Here is a 23,310-nt window from a genome sequence, read left to right as displayed (position 1 = left end):
GCTAATCTTGTTTCATGTATTCTCCTAACTTAAAGTTGCTTGATTTTCGCAGACATGTCTTATTCAAATTAGGATCCAAATGAGATCTACATTTCATATTTGGTTGGTAAGTCTCTTAAGTCTCTTTTAATCTGTAATATCTCTTTCTTTCTTTCCCGTCACCCCTCATGCATGTATCTGTTGAAGATATCAGGCCATCTGTCTTGCAGAATCTCTCACTACATGGACTACACTGAGGACTTTCTGGTGATGTCGTTTATCATATCCCTGTGTCCTTCATGTTTCTTGTGAACTGGAAGTGAGATCTAGAAAAAAGTTTCTCAGCTTCTGCATTCCTGACATTTGGGGCTAGGTAATTCTTCACTGTGATGGGTGTCTGGGCAGCAGGTTGTCCAGCAGCATCGCTGGCCTCTACTCACTAAATGCCAGTAGCGCTTTCTCCATCAATTGTGACAAACACAGTAATGTCTCCAGACACTGGCAAATGTCCTCTGAGGGGGCAAAAGCACCCTTAGTTGGGAACCAATGATCTACAGATGTCATTTCATTAGATTCAAGTTAGATTCAAGGTCATATTTAATTTTCTTTCTTTCTTTTTTTTTACAAATATACTCCATGGGCATAGCTGTGTATTTCCTACTGCCATACTCAGGAGGCACTTAAACCAACAACACCTAACCCAATACACATTCTTAATAAAACTTCTCTACAAAATAAGGTAGATGGGTAATTCTTCAATATCATAAAAATATAACTTTCTCAACTCCAAAACTAGTGTCAAGCTTAATTAGGAACCACCAGAAGCATTTCTATTAAATTCAAGAACAGAACAAGGACATTTACTGTCCCCACTGTTATGCAGTGTTGTGGAGGTACCAGCTAGGACAATCAGACAAGGGAAAGAAAGAAGAGGTATAGGCCCAGTGTGGTGGCTCACACCTGTAATCCTAGCACTGTGGGAGGCTGAGGTGGGCGGATCACCTGAGGTCGTGAGTTTGAGACCAGCCTGGCCAACATGGTAAAACCCTGTCTCTACCAAAAATACAAAAATGAGCCATGCATGGTCGCGGGTGCCTGGAATCCCAGCTACTTGGGAGACTGAGGCATGAGAATCTATCTCTTGAACCCAGGAGGTGGAGGTTGCAGTGAGCCGAGATCATACCACTGCACCAATGCACTCCAGCCTGGGTGATAGCACAAGACTCTGTCTCAGGAAAAAATAAAAAATAAAAAAAAAAGAAAGAAAGAAAAGCTATAAACAGAAAGGAAAGTATGAGAAAATGACTTGCAGATAATGTAATGATATACCTTAACAATCCAATAGAAAATTAAAAACTGTTACTAAGTAAAGCCACAAATCTAACATTCCGTACAGATCAACAACTTTCTTATAGGGAAACAATATTAAAATGCTAGCAAAACACTAGAAGAAGGAAAAAATTTATAATAGCAATGGAAAAAATAAAATATACAAGAACAAGCCTAACAGTGAGTGTGTGTGTGTGTGTGTGTGTGTGTGGTCCTTGCTTTGCACAGTTCTGAGCTGCATGAATTTCAGTTACTAAGGCTTAGTTAAACATTATCAGTCCCCCAACAGCATGGTTCAAATTTCAGTTATTAACTACTATGGGAATATGAACTGTGAGTAACTGCAGAGAACAAACTTCACTGGCAGCTCTTCAGTCTACTATGTAAACAGAGATGTATCATGGCCAGTGACCAAGCAAGCCTTTCAAAGCTGGTGACTGGTCACTGTGCTATGCCGTTCACTCCCCAACAGCAAAACATGTAGTTTGCTGCATCCTTATCTCCCAACGTTAAACCTGCAGGACATGTTACGAAAATGGATAGTCATAAGAGAGCAACTGGCCAACAAAATTGAAGTGCAGCAAAAACCCACAAAGTGATAATGCTGGAAGCAAAATTAGACATAAATGTAAATGAATTCTAGAACAAATAAATAATTGGCCACAGGAATGCTGACACTGCTGACACTGAAGAAAACTTGGGATATGCAGCCAGAGGATCTTAGTGAAAGTGAATTTAACAACGAGGTATGTAGTTCCTGAAGGAAGTTATGGCAGCAAAAAAGTTTGTGTTAAAGGAACTCTTGGAGACAATTTCTTAGAAAGGACAACTGACTACTTGCCAAAGCACAGGAAAGATGCTCATTCTAGACTGTAAAGGACACAACGAGAAGGCAAGCACTATTCAATAAGTCTCTTACAAAGAGACAAAACATTTTATTTCTGAGTTTCTAAGTGTCGTATGATCTGAATTTACGTGTCCTCCGCCTCCCACCCCCACCCCCGGCTATCTGAAATTCCTATGTGGAAACTTTAACCTCCAAAGGGATAGTATTAAGGTGGGGCCTTTGGAAGGTAACTAGATCATGAGGGCAGAGGCCTTGTGAATGTGAGTGGTATTAAATGTATGTGTACGTGCCCCCCTGCTGAAATTCCTATGTGGAATCTTAATCCCCAAAGGGATAGTATTAAGTGGTGGGGCCTTTGGAAGGTGACTAGGTCATGAGGGCAGAGGCCTTGTGAATGGGATTAGTGCCCTTATAAAAGAGGCTCAGGGGAGCTTTATTGCCCCTTCCAGCATGTCAGGATGCTGCAAAAAGGTGTTATTTATGAAGTAGGGAGCAGGCCCTCATCAGACATCAAAGCTGCTGACACCTTGAGCTTGGACTTCCCAGCCTCCAGAACCGTGAGCAATACATTTCTGTTGTTCATAAATTACCCAGTCTAAGGCATTTTGTTATAGCAGCCTGAATGTACTAAGACACAGCACCACAGTTTAGATATGGTCTGCCTGTCAATACCAAAACTAACGTTGAAATTTGATCCCCAATATGGCTGTACTGTGAGGAAGGGCCTTGTGGGAGGTTTCTGTGTTTGGGGGTGGATTCCTTATAAATGGGATGTTGGTGTTGTTCTCTCAGTGGTGGGTGAGTTCCTGCTCTTCCAAGACTGGACTGGTTCTTGGAATGAATTAGTTCTCTTGAGAGTGGGGCGTTATGAAGCCAGGACACCCCTCAGTTCTTTGGTTCTTCGCATGTGTCCCCCCTTTTGTGTCTTTCTCCACCATGTTGTGTTGTAGCACAAAATCCTTCACCAGAAGCCAGGGCCAGGCCCTCAAACTTTTCGGCCTGCAGAACTGACAGCTGAAAAAAACGCCTTTTCTTCATTTGGAGCATTGTGGGTTATCTGATTTGCCATGCTATCAGAGCCCTTTGCTTATGGATTGTTGTTTTAAATTACTGAGCCAATTCCTGTCCACTCAACTGGTCAAGAAATGTTATCTCTTTATTTAAACTCTTTTCTATTATATAGTCTATATTCCTTGCATAAAAATGGAATATATGCAAGTATAAAGATAAATTTAAAAAATTACTTGCATAGCTTTCTAGTCTTTTTAAATGTACATATGTAGATCTGAAGCAAAAGTAGAATCATACTATAGATTTTTAATCCTACTTTTGACAATGTTCCATGAGTATCTTCTCAAGTTAAAAATTATGCATTTTCAATGGGGTATAACGTTCCATCCTATGAAAATATCGTAATTTAACCACTCTACTAAGTAGCATAGAGCTAGAATGTTTTTGATATTTCTGACATTATAAACAATGCTATAACAAATTATCTTGTACATCAATATAAATGCATTGCAGATTATTCTTTAGGACAGAGTTTATTTACCCCCAAGACTCCTTAAGAATAATAAAGAATGGGCCGTGTGCGGTGCCTCATGCCTGTAATCCAGCACTTTGGGAGGCCGAGGAGGGCGGATTACTAGGTCAGGAGATTGAGACCATCCTGGCTAACACGGTGAAACCCCGTCTGTACTAAAAATATAAAAAATTAGCCAGGCACGGTAGTGGACGCCTGTAATCCCAGCTACTTGAGAGGCTGAGGCAGGAGAATGGCATGAATCTGGGAGGCAGAGCTTGCAGTGAGCCGAGACCACGTCACTGCACTCCAGCCTGGGCGACAGAGTGAGACTCTGTCTCAAAACAAAAACAATAATAATAATAATAATAATGATAAACAATGAACACTCCTAGTTGAGACACAGGACATTACCAATATACATTTGAGACTCCCTGTGTGCCTCACCTCAACTGCCTCCCCTTCCTTTCCAGAGATAAGAACGTTCCTGGGCTGTGGGGCACAGCATTCTTTTGTTTGTTTGTTTGTTTTTTTGACAAGGAGTTTCACTCTTGTTGCCCAGGCTGGAGTGCAATAGCGCAATCAATCTTGGCTCACCGTAAGCTCCCCCTCCCAGATTCAGGTGATTCTCCTGCCTCAGCCTCCTGAGTAGCTGGGATTATAGGCATGTGCCACCACACCTGGCTAATTTTTTTAGTAGAGACAGGATTTCTCCGTGTTGGTCAGGCTGGTCTCGAACTATCGGCCTCAGGTGATCCACCTGCCTCGGCCTCCCAAAGTGCTGGGATTACAGGCATGAGCCACTGTGCCTGGCCGGGCACAGCCATTTTTAAGGCTCTGATCTATAAATGTAGTACCCAGAAAAAGGAGAAATGATAGAAAATATGTTTTGACAGTATGGTAAGGACATAAAAACAGAAATGCAGATCCATGGAACAGAATAAATGGCCCAGAAATCAATCTAAACATACACAGTCAATGAATATTTGACAAGGGCACCAAGAGGACATAATGAAGAAAGAATAGTCTCTTCAATAAATGGTGCTGGGAATACTGGATATCCACATGCAAAAGAATTAAATTGGATTCATATCTTACATCATCCACAAAAATCAACTCAAAATGGATAAAATAGCTGAATGGAATATCAGAAACCGTCAAACTCCTAGAAGAGAATACAGGGAAAAATCTCGCTGCAGTGGCAATGATTTTTTGGATATGACACCAAAAGCTCAGGCTACAAAAGCACAAATAAAAGGGACAACATCAAACCAAAAAACTTCTGTACAGCAAAGAAAACAATCAACAAAAGGAAAGAGCAACCTAAGGACTGCAAAAAAAAAAAACCCTGCAAACCACATATCTGATAAGGGGTTAATATCCAAAATTTATAACGAACACTTATAACTCAATAGCAGAAGGACAAATAACTTGATTAAAAAATGAGCAAAGGACCTGAAAAGATATTTCTCCAAAGACATAAAAACTGCAATAGTGATATGAAAATGTATTCAACATCACGAATCATCAGAGAAACACAAATTAAAACCACTATGAAATGATAACCTGTTAGGATGACTATTATCAAAGACAAAAGAGAGAACAAATGTTGGCAGGGGTGTAGGGAAAAGGAAATCCTACTACACTGTTGGTGACAATGTAGATTGGTACGGCCATGAAAACTAGTATGGAGGTTCCTAAAGAAATTAAAAATAGAACTACCACATGACCCAGAAATCCCTCTTCTGTGTAGGAGATGAAATCGCCACCTTACCAGGTATCCGCATTTCCATGCTCAGTGCAGCATTCCTCACAAAAACCAAGGTATGGAAACGACCTAAGTGTCCACTGACGGACAAATGGATAAAAGAAAACATGGCATGCGCACGACACACACACACACACACACACACACACACAATCATTCCACCTTAAAAAGGGAGATCCTGCCTTTTGCCACAGCATGGATGGGCATGCCTCATGCTAATAAGCCAGACACAGAAAGACAAGTATTGCTCAATGTTACTTAAAAGTCCAATACACACACAGAGAGAGAAGGAAGGAGTGGTTACAAGGGGCTGGGGGTGGGGAGGGAGAGAAGATTCTGGCATACAAAGCAGCATGTATGCAGGATGAACTTGTCTAGAGATCTAATACACAGCATAAGGACTATAATCAAAATGTACTATATTAGGAATTTTTGTTAAATAAGTAGATTTTAGCTGCTTTTGCCACAAAAAAAAAGTAAGATGATAGATATGCTAATTTGCTTCACTATAGTAACCATTTTACTATCTATATTCTATACATCATATTGTTAACCTCCAATATATACAATAAGATTTATTAAAAAACAAAACAAAAACATTTAAAAAAAGAAAATATGTTTTGAAACAGAGGCTATGTCTAACAAATCATTTCTAACCACCTCACCAACAGACCAGCAACAACCATATTTCCACGTAGGGTAAACTGCTCCTTCCTATCCCGCCCCATCCATTGGGCAAAAAAAGTCTTAAACCAAAACGAAACCACACTGACAAAAAAGCACACCGATCATGACACCACCTGTCATGATTCTGCTTTGCTTCCTTGGTGGAACTGCTGGATGCTCCTGGTGACAGAGCCATTTGGGACTCCTCTACCAAGGCAAAGTCATACACATGACATTAGGAAAAACACCCTAACAGTATGATTGCTGGACTCCTAGAGTGGCCTGTAAATATGGCCATTGCTGAATCCAGGCTTTGGAATGTCCAAAGAAGCACAATTTCTATGTTACCCAATAAAACCTGATGTGTATCTGTATAAAAAATGATTTCTTCCCAATGCAAAGAAGCTACTTTGGCAACCCAAAGAAAGCCAGTGTAGAAACCCAAGGCTTCTTACAACTTGGCTAAAAAGCCTGAGACTGAATTTTTCTACAGACTTTCTCCCACTGTTAGTAAGTCAGTTACTTTGGTCTCAGAACCCCAAGGAGATAAGGATGCTGGTTTAAAAACCCCTACTTCCCTGGCCTGGGACCTTACTTGGTTACTTTCCAGGTCAAATGCCTTGAGGGCTTAGGTGGAAGAAAGCAGCTGGATGTCCTACAAGATTTGGGGTGACCTGAGCCTGGTTTGAACACATACACAATGATTTCAACAGAAATTTTGCAATAGGGCTTATCTTATGACCTTCAATTCATTTTCTACGCTTTTAAAGAAATAACTAAGGCCCCCACAAAACAGCCACTTCAAATTTTGTGATGAACCTGAGAGATCTTTATGCCACTGAGAAAAACAAACTCTTTCAGTTCATCTCTTCAAAACAAAATATACATTTTTCAAAACAAAATATACATTTTTTCCTCCTGATGAAACTATCTCCTTCACTGTTTTCCTTAAACAAACTGAAGCTTTTTAAAGACTTAAGTTTTTCCCCAAGTGATTCATTGACTAAAGAATCACGATGCCTACAGATGAAAAAAGACTGAAGCTTGTAACTCTGGTGGAAGTGATGCATTGTGACTTCAAGGTTAGGCCATAAAAGGCAACACAGCTTTTGCCTACCTATCTAAGAAGCTCATTTTGGGGACTAGCAGACCTGCAAAGTCCACAAGGAGAAATCATGTGTGTTTTCCAGCTGAGGCCCAACCAACGGCTAGCACAGCACCAGCCTGTGCTGAGGCAGCCTTCAGAGGACTGTAACCCCCAGCTGTCTGAGTCACTTCCAGCCTTCAAGCTTTCTCTGCTGAGACCCCAGACGGTATGGGACAGAGACAAGCTGTCTCTACTGTGTCCTTTCCAAATTCCTGACCGACCCACAGAATCCCTGAGCATAATGAAATTGCTTCTGTTTCACATCCTGATTTGGTGTGGGCTGCTGGCATGCAGCAGCAGTACACTTCATAAAGAGATCTCCCTGGAGTAGCACAGACAGGCAGGATGACACAGTTATTAGAAGCAAGAGTTCAAGCCCCAGCTCTGAGACATGGGGAAAGTTATTTAAGCTAGCCCAGCCTCTGTTTCCATGTCTATAAAATTGGGGTAGTAATATTCCTAAGTACTGGGCTGCTGTGAGGACTGAACTGACACGTATTGAATGCTTAGCACACCAGGCCTGGCCCAAAAACAATCTTCTCAAAAATATCAGCTATTATTATTATTTCTAATAGACTTATATTTACACAAATCCCATACAATAACTGACTACACTGAGAGGCAACCTTATTATTTCCATTCCAAACTGTCATTCCCACTGCTGAAAGCCTTTCTGAAATGTTTTCTGTTTAGGTTTTTTAGCTTTAGTGCCATATTACAGTAAACCAAGCTCCGTAGTACGGAGTATGTATGCTTAATACATAGTTGATGTACCATCCCTGAAAATCAGCACACATTTTTATTTCTGTATCATCATCTACCTTACTCAACAGACTATTTCAAAAAATCAAAACCAGTTTCAGAATATAAAGACACAAAAGTCCTAAACACAAACAAAAAGATTAATATTTTGACTATATTAAACTGGAAATGTCTGTTCATCAAAAGACATCATTAAGAAAGTAGAAAGGCAAGCCATAGTTTAGATGACATCTGCAATATGCCCCACAAAGGCCTTGTACTCAGAATACATAAAGAGCTCCTGCAAATCAGTAAGAAAACAGCAGATGAGAGTTTGGATATTTGTCCTTCCAAATCTCATGTCGAAACTGGATCCCCAATGTTGGAGGTAAAGCCTGGGGAGAGGCGACTGGGTCATGGGGATGGATCCCTTAGGAATGGCTTGGTGTAGCCATTCATGAATAATGAGTTCTCTCTGTTACTGCAAGATCTGACTGTTAAGAAGAGCCTGGTACCTCCTTCCCTCTCTCTTGCTCCATGTCTCACAATGTGACATATCTGCTCCCGCTTCACCTCTGTCATGACTGGAAGCCTCCTGAGGCCCTCACCAGAAGCAGAGGACAACCTGCAGAACCATAAGCCAAATAAACCTCTTCTTTATAAATTGCCCAGCCTGAGGTATTCCCTCATAACAATGCTAAATACAACAGACAATGCAAAAAAGAAGTGGGCAATGGCCCATAAATGAAAAGATGCTCAAACTCAGAAATTATCACGGAAATGCAAACGAAAGCACAATAATACACTGCTATACATCTACCAAAACAATAGAGATTAAAGACTGACAACACAAAGTGCTGCTGAGGATGTGAACAGGTACAACCATTTTGGAAAACTGTTGACACTGTCTACCAGAGCTGAATACATATACATGTCCAATTACCAAGAAATTCCACCCCTAGGTATAAACCCAATGGAAATGGACTCATTTCATATATACGCCCCAAAACATATAAAACAATGTTCAAACTGGTATCAGATCATTTCAGGGAGGAAAACCTTGCAATAACCCAAATGTCTATCCACAGCACAATGAATAAATTGTGGTGGTCTTAACAGTGGAATACTATACAGCAATCAAATGCATTTGTGCTAGGTGGAACTACACACACACACATTGAGTGAAAAAATCTAAACATAAAGTAGAATATGTCCTGTATGATTCCATTTTTATTAAGTTCAGAAACAGAAAAAACTAATTGATAATGTTAGAAGTCAAGATAGTGGTTACCAGAAAGAGGGGAGGGGTAGTTAAAGACTGGAAGGCCCATGAAGCGGTGCTGCTGAAGAGCTGATAATGGTTTGTGTTACAAGCATGAGTTTAATTTGTCATTATTCATCAGCTGTACCTTTATGATTTATGCAGTTTTCAGGAGGCATGGGAGCATCAAGTATAAAATCTATTTAAAAAATTTAGAGGGAAGGAGGGAGACAGAGACTTAAGAGACTCTCTTAATAGACTGGCTGGACCTTGTTTGGTTCTCGATATGAAAAAGCTACCTCTAAAAGTATATTTTCAAACAATTAGGGAAAAATGGGTATTTTTGGACTGGGTATTAAAAAAATTCATCTTATATTATTTGGGCAGCTATTCTACTTAAGGAAGAAAAGGTATAATAATACCACTACACATTTATTTTCAAGAATAAATTAAACTTATACAAAAAACTTAAAGAATCAGACCCATTTTATAGATAGGAAAAACTGAGGGATATGGACAACTATCAGTCAACATTTACTGTGCACGTACGATGTCCTGGGCAGTGTGTGGAGTACTTGAGCCCAAAGCCCCTGTACTTCCCTTGACATCACACTGTCCCCCTGCTACAGTGTAGTTTCAGAACCTAAGCACAGTACAGCTGTGTTTCTAAGGGAAAATGGGTTCCATGCCATATGGTTAAAAAGAAACTGATACTCTCAGGACAACGTTTTGTTCTCCCATCTTGTCCTCTACAAAAGTGGTACTGGGAGATGTAAATCAGGGCAGGTCCAGCAGTGCAATATTAAACTAAACTGATGACCATCTATTATGAAAAATTTTGACTGGAACTTTTCGGTAAAACTTTGGGGTCAATGTTATAAATGTCAGGTATAATCTCTCACCTTATATAAAAATCAAATCAAAATGGATTAAGGACCTAAACCTAAGACCTGAAACTATAAAAATTCTAGAAGATAACATTGGAAAAACCCTTCTAGACACTGGCTTAGGCAAGGATTTCGTGACCAAAAACACAAAAGCAATTGCAATAAAAAGAGATAAATAGCTGTATCTAATTCAACTAAAGAGCTTCTGCATAAGGAACAGTCAAGAGAGTAAACAGACAACCCACTGAGTGGGAGAAAATCTTCACAATCTATACATCTCACAAAGGACTAATATCCAAAATCTATAACAAACTCAAATCAGTAGGGAAAAAAACAATCAATCCCATCAAAAAGTGGGCTAAGGACATAAATAGACAATTCTCAAAAGAAGATATGCAAATGGCCAACAAACATATGAAAAAATCACTAATGATCAGGGAAATGCAAATCAAATGCAACATCACTAATGATCAGGGAAATGCAAATCAAAACCACAGTGTGTGATACCACCTTACTCCTGTAAGAATGGCCATAATCAAAGAATCAATCGACAGTAGACGGTTGGTGTGGATGTGGCAATAAGGGAACACTTCTACACTGCTGGTGGGAATGTAAACTTGTACAGCCACTATGGAATTGTGCAGAGGTTCCTTAAAGAACTAAAGTGGAACTACCATTTGATCCAGCAATCCCACTACTGGGGATCTACCCAGAGGAAAAGAAGTCATTATTTGAAAAAGATACTTGCACACGCAAGTTTATAGCAGCATAATTCACAATAGCAAAATTGTGGAACCAACCCAAATGCCCATCAATCAACAAGTGGATAAAGAACTCTGAGATATATATATATATATATATGCATATATATACACACACATATAAATATATGTGTGCGTGTGTGTGTGTGTATATATATGATGGAATACTAGTCAGCTATAAAAAGGAATGAATTAACAGCATTTGCAGTGACCTGGATGAGATTAGAGACTATTATTCCAAGTGAAGTAACTCAGGAACGGAAAACCAAACATTATATGTTCTCACTGATATGTGGGAGCTAAGCGATGAGGATGCAAAGGCATAACAATGATAAAATGGACTTTGGGGACTTGGGGGGAAAGAGTGGGAGGACAGTGAAAGATAAAAGACAACCAATATGGTGCTGTGTATACTGCTCGGGTGGTGGGTGCACCAGGTTCTCATAAATCACCATTAAAGAACTTACTCATGTAACCAAATACCACCTGCACCCCAATAACTTACGGAAAAATAAAATTAAAAAAAAAAAAGAAATGTCAGGTATAACTATAATTGGTGTATGGTTTACACAGAATAAAAACAAAGTTATTAATAGCTGCATTAGTAGGGACTGGGATGGAATGATGTCATTTTAATCTTTACCTGCCTTCCACAGGAATGGAAAACAGCTCTCCTTTTTCTGGGTAAGAACAGGGCTTCTGAGATAATCTGACAACTTCATAAGCAGAAAATGGGAACAAGCCCCTTCAATGCACCAAGTAACATGCTGGGTACTTCATAAATATAATTTCACTTAATCTTCACAAAGCTTTATGAGCAGGGAAGTATTCTCCCCGGTTTCATATGGGAAAAGAGGCTTAGTGTGGCATAACATTCCCAAGGCCACCAGTTGGGCACAGGAAGTGTGTGGTCCAGGCCTGGGATGCTCCCAAGACACTAGGGTGACTCCAAAGCAGCCAGACATAGCATGGGGACCTCAGCAGGGACAGCACTCTGCCTGGGCCCAGCATCCCTCCCGTAAAATGAGCTCTGCCTGCCTACCCTGGCACAGAAGTCATTCTTTGTTTCCCTAGTGTTTAGAGGTCATCAGCCTTTTAGTACTTTTCTTTGTTTAGATAATGAATTATTGAGAAGATAAAAGCTGGGCCCAGTAACTACCAGCTACCACTTACTGGCTGCTTATTATGTGCTGCTACCTTATATGGTATTTCATTTCATCCTCACAACCTTAATATCCTCATTCTATTAATGACAAAATCAAGCACAGAGAGGTGAAACAAATCCCACAAGTGAGAGAGCTCAGATTCAATCTCAGGACTATCTGCCCCTAGAACCAGGGATCCACGAAGCCGTACTGCCCAAACCACAAAGATGGGGTCACTGAAGGACTGGAATGACAACATACAAAGCAAAAGCACGAGAAAGGAACAGGTTTCACCACTACAGAAAACCTATTATGTAACAGGCACACTAAAATAAACAATAAACCTTTTGTGGCCTTGTGCAAAATTTAGAAGTTGTGCAACAAGACCTTGCAGTTCTATAAGAACTCGTTACTGCTGCTTGTGAGCATGTTTCTTAACGAAATGTAGGGAATCAGAAATGCATACAGTATGGCATGAACTCTGAGAAACCAAGCCCAAACTCTGACCATAAGTGCACCAGGCAACGAAACTGAATGAAGCAGACGCAAAAAGAGCCAGAGAAACTCCTGTGATCCTTGAGTTAAGTCAGGCATTATAAAGCTTACACTTTCCAGCTCAGCTTAAGGTACACAGTATAGGACAATGAGGAGAAAGTCCTAGAAACATCCTGGAATAGAACATGTTAATCCGTAATGCTCTGTGACCAGAAATCCCATAAAGACAAAGGATAGTGAGTATTTAAAGAAGGTTAAAAGGAGAGCCATGACATTAGAAAATAAGACTTATGAGGAAAAACTGATAATAAGTACAAAGAGGGAGGTATGACAAAATTGTTTCTAAGGCATAAACACACCAAACCCAGTGACAAAGTGGAGTGTGAATAAATTTGGAAAATAACAGACTGAGACTTCTTTGATGTTACACAAAGAGGATTCTCACAGGATGTTGCCTGTTAGTAGGAAGACCCTAGGACAACTGCAAGGAATCCTATGAGTCTGTGAATATTTTAAGAACATAAGAAAACATCCCTGAGACACTGACAGCTATCAAAATGAATCTTTAAGCTGCAGGACTGATCTAATAAAGCAGATGTAAAACCTTCAACAGAACTGGAATCACTAACCTGTTGCATACATTTATCCTAAGTATTTGTGGGTCTACTTGCATATTGTTTGTCTGCAAGTTCCATGACAGCAAAGATGACGTCTGTTTTGTTATGACTGTAGTCCAAGAATCTAGCATGGCCCCTGAAGCATAATATTTGCTCAATAAATATTTCTCCATGAATGAAAGAACAATCTAATTCTGAACCCAGAGAAATGTTATTTTCTTCTTACTTAAATCACATGAATCTGGCATGGTATGTCTAAATTCAAGGATACCAAAAATATAAATGCAAAGCTTTCTCCTCCTATCAGGTAAACTAGTGTTCCTTGTTTCCATCACATTCTCCTAATCATTTCCCAGTATAAATCACGAATGTATACATACTCAGTTCCACCTATTAAATAGACTGATTGGACATGGTGTAACCATGTAATCCCAGCACTTCAGGAGGCTGAGGTGGGCAGACACTTGAGGCCAGGAGTTTAAGGCCTGGTGAAACCCCGTCTCTAATTAGCTAATTAGCATGCCTGTGCTCCCAGCTACTTGGGAGGCTGAGGCATGATAATCACTTGAACCCGGGAGGCGGAGGTTGCCATGAGGCGAGATCACGCCACTGCACTCCGGCCTGGGCAACGACAGAGTAAGACTCTGTCGAAAGAAAGGAAAGAAAGAAAGAAAGGAAGAAAGAAAGGAAGAAAGGAAGGAAGAAAGGAAGAAAGGAAGGAAGGAAGGAAGGAGGGAAGAAAGGAAGGAAGGAAGGAAGGAAGGAAGGAAGGAAGGAAGGAAGGAAGAAAGAAAGAAAGAAAATAAAGAAAAGAAAAGAAAAAAGAAAAGGAGAGAAAGAGAAAGAAAAAGAAAAGAAGGAAAGAAGGAAAGAAAGAAAGACATTGAGGAAGACTGAGGCAAGGTCAAATATCTTCCACAGAGTTTTAAGACTCTGCAAACAGATGTACTGTCTCAAGAGTGATTATAAGTAAATCTGCTGGTTTGCAAACTAAGCACGTATTAAATATTCGAAACCATACACAGATCACTACACTATGGGATTAAACAATGACCTTTTATGGCACAGTCTATCGGGTTTTCATTGAGATTAATAAAACAACTTTCCCACACTCACTTGTATCATATCTATAAATTCTGGGGAGAGAGTTAAAACCTGCAAAGTTTTGACAAGGGGGTGGAAGAGTTCATGCCCATGGCCTAGCACTATCACTGAGAATGCCTATATTTTCTGAAATACATATTTGAATTGGCTTTTGGGAAAAATCAAGTAACAACATTAAATGACTTATTCTATACATACTAGCTTAATTTTGAAAAATGGACTCTTTAATAGGAAATTTTATTGCCTTTAAGTTTTAAGGATCTTTTGTTGGAATACTGAGTACCTTACTGCCAAATTACTGAAATGAACTCTAAGGCACTGAAAATTGCTATGAAATTTATACCCATATGAAATGAAAACATAAAATTGACAGATAAAGACAATTTCCTATATATCAACTAGACAAAATGCCTACTGTCCTAAGATTCAAGCTTAAAGTTCACATCTTAACAAACCAAACAAGACTTATAAAACCAGCCAGGTGCAGTGGCTCACGCCTGCAATCCCAGCACTTTGGGAGGCTGATGTGGGAGGATCCCTTGAGGCTAGGAGTTCGAGGCTGCAATGAGCTATGATCACACCACTGCACTCCAGCCTGGGCAATACAGCAAGACCCTGACTCAAAAAATAAATAAGTAAATATATAAACAACAAAATATAAAACCAATTAGTGGAAATTTCTTACTTCTTGTGTTTCAGTAAGTGCTATACATTTTTAATTATTTCATTTTTTTTTACGATAAAATATTTTAATACAAGCATTAAAATTCTAGAATCATAACACTTACCTATACGGCTTATCAGAGTTATGGATTCGCCTGTGGTTTCTGACACCAACATATGTTGTACTTGTATAATCACACACATCACATCTATACTGTTTCTGGACTGAAGACTTATTCCCTAGACAAGGTATTTCAGAGTTTTAGTAGCAGGCTTTGACAAGGTTCAAATGACAGCATTTACATTCCATTGTAAATGAAAATTTATACCACACAGTTGTATTAGTATTTCAATCACGGCTTTCTCGCTGTTTTAACAAGTCTGAAGTGGTTTTATAGGTTTTCCTGCATATACGCTATCAGCAGATATAAACTGAACATCATCTGACCTATAAACACAGATAGGTTGGGATGATCTCTGCATAACCGTGTACAATATTCTAAATCATAATGAACTTGCTTCCGGCTGACTGTGTAGGAGCTAAATTAATCAGAGACACCCTGTTGATCTGTATCACCAAATAGGTGTTACTCTAACCAATACTGGATATACTGTCTTAAAGAAACACTGACTTGCCAACAAGCTGTAATTTAATACTATACTCCAATATTATAAAGTGTAGCTATGAAGCATATATAACCAACTCAACATAAAAAGCCTGGCTGGCTGGGTGTGGTGGCTCATGCCCATAATCCTAGCACTCTGGAAGGCCAAGGTGGGAGGATCGCTTGAGGCCAGGAGTTGGAGACCAGCCTGGACAACAGAGCAAGAGATCTCTCCCCTACTCTCCCCCTGCAAAAAAAAGCCTAAGGCCTTTTCACCCAGTGCATTTTCTTTGTTTACCACTAAACGTTAGCTATCAATTCAACAAGAAAGGAAGAGCAGCGCAAATTTTTAAGTGCTATGCAATGTACAATTCTTTCTAGTTAACTGACAGGTTACAGGGACAAAGGTTATGACTGACATGAATATGCAGCTCTCCAAAATGCAGGAAACATGGATCCAATGAAAAGAAGCCATGTTACTAAACTCACTCTGCAACAACAGGGCTGAGTAATTCAAGTTGGGGTAAGCTTATGTCAACACGAGTTGAGTGACTTGATCATATAAAACGATTTCCTGAAGATATTCAACGCTTCATGTACTTGTCTGTCAGCATACAGTCCACAGGCTGTTCACACTCTGCTTTATATTCAGAAACAAAACAAGCATGGAAGCTCATGAAAAAGGCAGAGCAGGAAGAACTGTGTGTCTCTTGGCAGGAAGAAAGCTTAGGTAGAACACCTGCATACACTGCATAAAAGTAAAATCCGTGGTATTATACAAAGGAAAACCCACACTGAAATTTCAACAAAGAAAATCCTTAAGTTAAATTTACAGCTTCTGAAATTGAAATTTTCTTTTGCTAATAACTACTGCCAGGCAGAACAAAATGTCCTAATTTCCTGGTATAAATCTATAACATTAATATACACACTAATCATAATTATAATCTAAGTATTGCTCTTAATTGGTAGGTTAAAAACTTGGACTTGATTAGAAATGGCACTGTTCCAAATACAGTTTTAAAAAAACCCTAAAAAATGAAGTGTGAAATATTGGATAATGGTTTTGTGTGAGAAATATTACAGATCAATGACAACTAATAAAACTGACAGATGGAAAAACTTAATATAGCACAGAATGAGAGCCTGTGATACTTCAAGCAACTGTTTCCAATGGAAAGAATATTGGATTTAAAGTTCAAAAACTTGGGCTTAGTCCTCGCTCTGCCACTTTCTACTAGTATGATCATGGGTAAATTATTTTGCCTCTTGAAGTCTCAGTTTTCTCATCTACAAATTGGAAACGCTAGAACCTCACAGCATAGTTTAGTAAGTCCTACATTTTTCCTTTAGCAAAGTCTGTACTTTACCTGCATGTCTGGGTAAAATCTCTGCCCTGTCACTAAATGTCTATTCTCTGAGGATAAGGGATCTGCTTGTTTTGTTTAGACTGAATCCCCAGGGCTTGGCAAATTATAGGTTTCCAATAAAAACCAATTTAATTAGGTTTCATGGAGTAACACCATATGAAAGGGCTTTGCTTGCGGCTCTATTTGAGCTCCTGTGGTATCTGCTGACACACCCATCGGCCTCGTTCTGTCTTCTTCACTGAGTTGGGTTCCTGAAGGGCAGTGATGCCTTTCACTGCACTCCCAGCACCTAGCACAGTATCTAGCTCAAGACAGGCAGGCCACACCTTTTGGCCAAGCAAATGTTAAGCTGAAACATGCCCTAAGGTATCTGTGCTGTCAGAATGGCAGAGACTGGGGATCACAGAGGCACACATCTCTCTTCTTGTTTAAGAAGTTTGCTAAATGGTTAAAGAAGTTTTAACAAAGCATGACTTATTATTACCTTATTTGTGAGCTAAAAATTTTTTCTTTGACCTGACAACCAGATTTCAAAATACCTAATGAGTTAATAAAATACCCATCCAGGTATAAATATGCAGCTATCTGAACTGCTACAGTATTGAGAGAAAAAAGCAAATGGAGCCAGGTGGAGGAAAAGAGGCATGGCAGGCAATTTAAAAATCCACACATGTAACCCTTAAAAAATGGCATGAGCCACAAAGAAAACATGCTGCAACATAAAATATAGTAAACATACATTAATACTGTAAAGTCTGAAGTGGTTATTTTAATTTTGAGCTGACGCTTTAATCTTTTTATTAAAATTGTGAATTTTAATCTGTTAACTCATTTGGACAGTTTGAAATGTTTGCTTTTTAGGACGGTGCTAAAAAAGACATCTTCCAACACTGATATTAACTGCAGGTGGTGCTACTGAGTAGTATTTACTTCATCCCTTCATTAGGGATTTATAGTTCAATCATATCAAACGTTTTAATGTCTCCTTTAAAGGAGATATGGAAACATAATGAATTAAAATAAAAGGAGGCATTGAGGGCTATTTTGTAAAAAGGAAACAAAACTGTTTTAGCTCAGCCATCTACTGCAGAAACAGATGCTATGCCATAAACTCCTTTTGTTTTGGAGAGTTTTACAGGGATGACATCTGTTTGACATGAGAATTTTGGTGCTACAGTGGTGTCAAAATCAGTTCTTTCAGAAGCATTCTAGAATCAGTTATGCTTTCTGGGGTATAATTTAATGAAACATTATGGTAAAACATTTCACTCTGTAGTCGTTTCTAACTTTAATTCTTAGTAAATCTAAAAAGGAAAGTCACCCCAATATGTTTTATCTCCCATAAACATTATGCACCACACTGGAGACATTTAAAGTATATCAATTTAAGTGAGCTGAACCAAAGCGGCACAGCTTAGTACACTTTATACTTAATTCTCTGGGATGTGGCATCCGCCTTTTCATGGAGCTCTAATTAAATCTTTTGATTCTAATATTCCTATTACCAGAAACTCGGTTGACTGCTACCTAACTAGTACATAAAAAGATCTTATGTGTCTATGTGTGAGTATTTTTTTTTTTTTAAATAATGCAGATGAAATCTGGCAGTCATACTTGGGTAAGAATAAGATCACAGTGGGAAGCCCCAGTTAAAGTTTGGGGTGGGGGCCTACCATCTGCAAAAGCTCTGTTCTCAGTAGGTCAACTGGTGCCGAGAGAGGGAGGGGAAGCCTGTTTTCCATGTTGTAGCTTTTCTGGCTTGCTGGTACATCACCTTCTAAGGGGCGCTTAAGTTTCAACTGCAATATCTACCTACAAAGCTGAAGATGAATCCTTACTATGTAGGGCTTCTCACCTAGGACCTAGTAATCATCTGCTTCATTCAGTACTTGGCATTTCCTCAGAAACAGAGATCAGATTCACTCACATCCATGGTACAAAAATGGAGAAGAATATAGGCTTTTGCCCTGAAAATAACCAATCATGACAACTAAGAGCACTTTTACGTCATGTGCGAGTCACTGCAGCCCATATAACAAAATACATCGATACCTTCCTGGACACATTTTCCATCAGCTGTATCACTGGAAATTCTTGGCTCATTAGAAGTTGCTATTGACAAGGTATCTGGAAGACTGTGCTGTTCTCTCTCATGATTCCTCAATTGACTCTAAAAAGTGGAAAGAAATATGTAATTTTCAATAAATATACATGTCCAACTCTTAGGAGGCTGTAGAAGAACGGGTTCATTGCTTTCATGGTCTAGTACAACGAATTACCACATTTTAAAATCAAGTCTGCTAAAAGATCATTTGACACATTTAACAATTTATACAAAGGTACATTAGCAAATCGTAACATCATGCAATGGACAGTTCCTCTTCATATTCTCTGAAAGGAAGTCACCGCTTTCTTAAGTGATTACACAGGGTGTGTCCGTATTTACTGAAACACTGGTAGGCCTAGAGGAACCAGCAGTGTTCAGAATAATGCAACTTCACAAAAATAAATCCAATCCGTAATCGCCAGACTCCTAATTTTTCATTTAAATATCTAAATGTGTAAGAGACCTAACTGGAAGTGCTCCTCGAAGGACATCCTGTCTCCTCTACTTCTACTCCCACGAATCAAGAGCTCAGCAGCAAAAGAAACTCCTGGAGACTTCTGGAACTTGTCTTTGCAGCCTATGTGGATGTCCTACTTGGAATTTCATGAGTGTAATCTGAGAAGCAGTGAACCTCAGACTCAAGGGCTTTTTTATTCCTGTTACCTTTTTGTTTGTTTGTCTGGTTGTTTAGAGACGGAGTTTCGCCCTGTTGCCCAGGCTGGAGTGCAGTGTCACGATCTCAGCTCACTGCAAGCTCCATCTCTCGGGCTCACGCCACTCTCTTGCCTCAGCCTCCCGAGGAGCTGGGACTACAGGTGCCCACCACCATGCCTGGCTAAGGTTTTGTATTTTTAGCAGAGACGGGGTTTCACAGTGTTAGCAAGGATGGTCTCGATCTCCTGACCTCGTGCTACGCCCACCTCGGCCTCCCTCCTGTTACCTTTTTATCACAGCTAGACCCCAGCTCTCAGTAATCTGAAGGAAAAAGTCTACCTTCTAGTTAGCCCTTAGGATAACATTTGTAATACATTTTCAAGGAGTCACCTGGCCCACTGAAGAAGAAAAGTTCTAATCCAATGATTCAGTGAGTTTCCTTTTTAAAATAGCACTTCATACAGGATGTTGGTTTTGATAAGGTCAGCACTTAAGATAAAAATCAGACAGTCAAAATAACTTTGAAAGTTCTTTACCTTGCCCATAAAACATGACACATATGGATCTATTTCCATGACAGTGCCTTTCAATAGGTCCACTATAGCCCATTTTTCCTTCTGCAATGATACACATCACTGTTGGTTGTACAGAAGCTGAACTGAATGCCTGTTATTTTGGGGCCATATAAGATGAAAAATATGTATTTTTTTGTCATGATGATGTACGGTTAAATTTAAGTCAAACGTATGTATGATGTCAATCCACTACATACTCCCTATAATTCTCTTGCAACAGAAAATCAACACTTTAAATAAACTATACACACTCAAACACAGAGGCTGTTAAGGAGGCAGCAGGCAGGGCAAAGGATTCTACAGCAGAAATTCTGAAGACCTAGATTTCAGTCCCAACTTTAATACTGATAAGTTGGGATCCCCTTGGGCAAATTATCCAACTTTTCTGGGACCCAGTTTCCTTATCTATAAAATGAGGTGGTTGGACTAGTCTACAAAGTTCCCTTCTCACTCTAAGATGCTAAGGTCCTCTGAAAGACTTCCTGAACCAATGCTTACCTTATAATGGAAGGATTCTTCACACTGCTTGCACTGGTATATTCTTGTCTTACAGTGGTGGATCATGTGGCTCTCCAAATCTTTACTGTTGTCTGCTATGTGCTCACAGATAGGACACTGATAAGGCTGTCTCTGTCGATGGACTCGTAAGTGCTGCTTGATGTAGCCCTTGTTGCCACTTGTGTAATGACACAGGCGGCAACGGTAGGGTCGTTCAGCATTCGGGATGTATTCCACCACATTGTTTCCGGACAAACTTGTATCGCTGTTGGGTTGGCACTGGGCGTTGTCCTGCAACTCTTTCAAAATGTCATCGTCCGAAGCGTTTTGATCTGTCCTTTCTCTCAATTTTTCAATGACGGTGAGTAAGGACATGCTGATGCCTGTCTTAACTTGCCCATCTGACAATTCCTGCCTACCCTCTGGGAGTGCTACCAAGGTGGAGTTGCTTTGGTTAAGACTAGTTAATCCATCTGAAGAGTTTTTAAGTGGCGACATCATTTTTGAGTATGCTGCCAATGTACTATCTACTTGCCTTTGACTAGTATCTGGATCTAAAAGGTTTATATCTCCATAGTGCCCCAGGTTGGCTCTTGTCAACTCTGCAGCTCTTATAGGCATTGTGACAAGGGCTTCTGCAGCTAATGAGTGTAATCGAAGAGACTCAGAATTTGTCCTTCTCCGGCCTGGTGGGGCATTCTCATCAGTAGCCAGTCCTTTATTTATTAACTCATCTTTCTCTTCTGAACTACTCCAGCCTATGATCAATCCCCCAATATCAACAGTACATTTATCAGCACGATAAACATCATCCGTTCCTTCGCACCCAATCTGGGCTTCTGTCGGGCTCAGATCCTTCCCTTCCTCCATTTCAGTGTTCATGAGGAAGCGCTTCTGTGAAAGGGTTTCTTCAGCACTTGGCAATCGCTCTACTATCACGTTAACATGCCCTTTTTTATTGGGGCTGCTGCTGATGATTTTCTGTGCTGATGTAAGTAGGCTATCAGCAATCAGATTCTCCTCTGCATCAGAAATCACTTCTAGCATTTCTTCCTCATTGGGGTCCAGGGTAACCGACTGACTTAGGTGTACTCCTCTTTCTGCACTCTCTTCTAAAGGAGATGAAGATGATAACTGCTCTGAGCTACAAATCTGCACTTGCACTGATGGCCCATTGTGGATACTCAGTTCACTGTCTCCAATAGCAATGACCACTGCATCGACCCCACCAGGTGCAGTGGCTGCTGAAGAATCCAGCAGGCCTAGGGGCTCATTTTCATTTTCAAAGATTGGATAAGAGCAATCAACCTCCCCAGCATGTTTCCAAGCATGTGTTTTCAACATTCTCTGCTGGCCACAAGTATAACTACAAAACAAGCATCGATACATGCCGTACTGTTCGTATGCATACCATTTCCTCTTACCCATTTCTGCCACAGATGCAGTTTGGACAGTATGAGTCTGTAGATTGTCCACACTTACTGGGATGTCTGGAATGGTTTCATTTCTTTCTGTGGTTTTCCGACATAAAGAGTTGGAGGGGCTTACGCACTGTTGGGCTTTGGATGGGGTGTGGCTATTGGCATCATTGTCATGGTCATTCACCACATGAGCTTCAAGTTCCTCCTGGCTTCTAGACGTAATATGGCACTCTGAGCACATTAATATCACTTCATTCTGCTGACCATGCTGCTTAATATGATCTTTTAAGACAGAAAAAGATGATGATAGAAACTTACAAAGGCTACACTGATAAGACATAGCCTTCCCCTCATTCTGGGCAAGAGTGTCAGGGGTAAAATTTGTTTGTGACATCTCAGCTCTTCTAGTATCAGCAGCAGGTGACTGGGTTACTTTAGCCGGAATCTCACAAAGTTCTTGTGTTTCAAGAGAGTGTGTTGCAGCACTTGAATGTGGGCGTTTCTTCCCAAATAAAAGACATTTTTGTGACTTCTCATTTTCCACTATCTTGCTTAACTTCTGGATAACATGGATTAATGGATCTGGTTTAGTTTTTCTTTGTTCATCAATTTCCAATGAAGGACTGATGATACTTTCAGCAGTCAATACAGCTTCCTGTTCCCCAATATCTGGCACCAACATGGCAACACTGCTACTTTCTTCCATATCTAAAAAGGATAATGTAAAACAAAAATTCCAGGTTACAGGATAATTACAGGCATGTAATTTAGGAAATATAAGCAAATTTTAGTGTCAAATCTAACCTAAGTATTTTCCACGCTGGAAGCTCCACATCCACACACCTGGTGATCCCCAGTATAAATTTAAATTGGTTAGAATTTCTCTTTAGAATGCAATCTTCTATCAAGACTAATAATGAAGATATTCCCCTCTATCACTTATTTCTTTGGAAATGATGATATTTTTCTCCATTTTTCTTCACTTTCTTTGCCTTCAGCATCCAGGACTAAAAGTACTCGCTCCCTTTTGCACAATGCCAAGAAAGAAAGAAAAAAAAAAAAAAAGAAAGAAAGAAAAGACTCCTATTCCTTTTGATTAAAGGAGCATAGCCATTCTCAAGGCATGTGAAACCCCTCCAGTTACTGTG

The 23,310-nt window shown here is 39.8% G+C and overlaps 1 protein-coding gene across 4 annotated transcripts in view; it reads right to left on the bottom strand.

The window, feature by feature from the left end:
- The window catches only part of ZNF507 (zinc finger protein 507), a 40,844-nt gene that overhangs the window by 10,733 nt on the left and 6,801 nt on the right, over positions 1–23,310 (bottom strand). For all 4 annotated transcript variants that reach the window (XM_011947294.1, XM_011947278.1, XM_011947270.1 and 1 more), the window contains 3 exons: positions 20,742–22,870; positions 18,960–19,077; positions 15,058–15,172 (listed from right to left, as the gene is read on the bottom strand). In XM_011947294.1, the coding sequence (XP_011802684.1) occupies positions 15,058–15,172; positions 18,960–19,077; positions 20,742–22,868 (2,360 nt within the window). In that variant the 5' untranslated portion in view covers positions 22,869–22,870. The remainder of the gene's footprint in view (positions 1–15,057; positions 15,173–18,959; positions 19,078–20,741; positions 22,871–23,310) is intronic.

The sequence above is a fragment of the Colobus angolensis genome, unplaced genomic scaffold (assembly GCF_000951035.1).
Source record: "Colobus angolensis palliatus isolate OR3802 unplaced genomic scaffold, Cang.pa_1.0 Scaffold107, whole genome shotgun sequence".
Lineage (NCBI taxonomy): Eukaryota > Metazoa > Chordata > Mammalia > Primates > Cercopithecidae > Colobus > Colobus angolensis.
The sequence above is the reverse complement of the archived record's forward strand: the minus strand, read 5'-3'. Positions and strand labels throughout refer to the sequence as shown.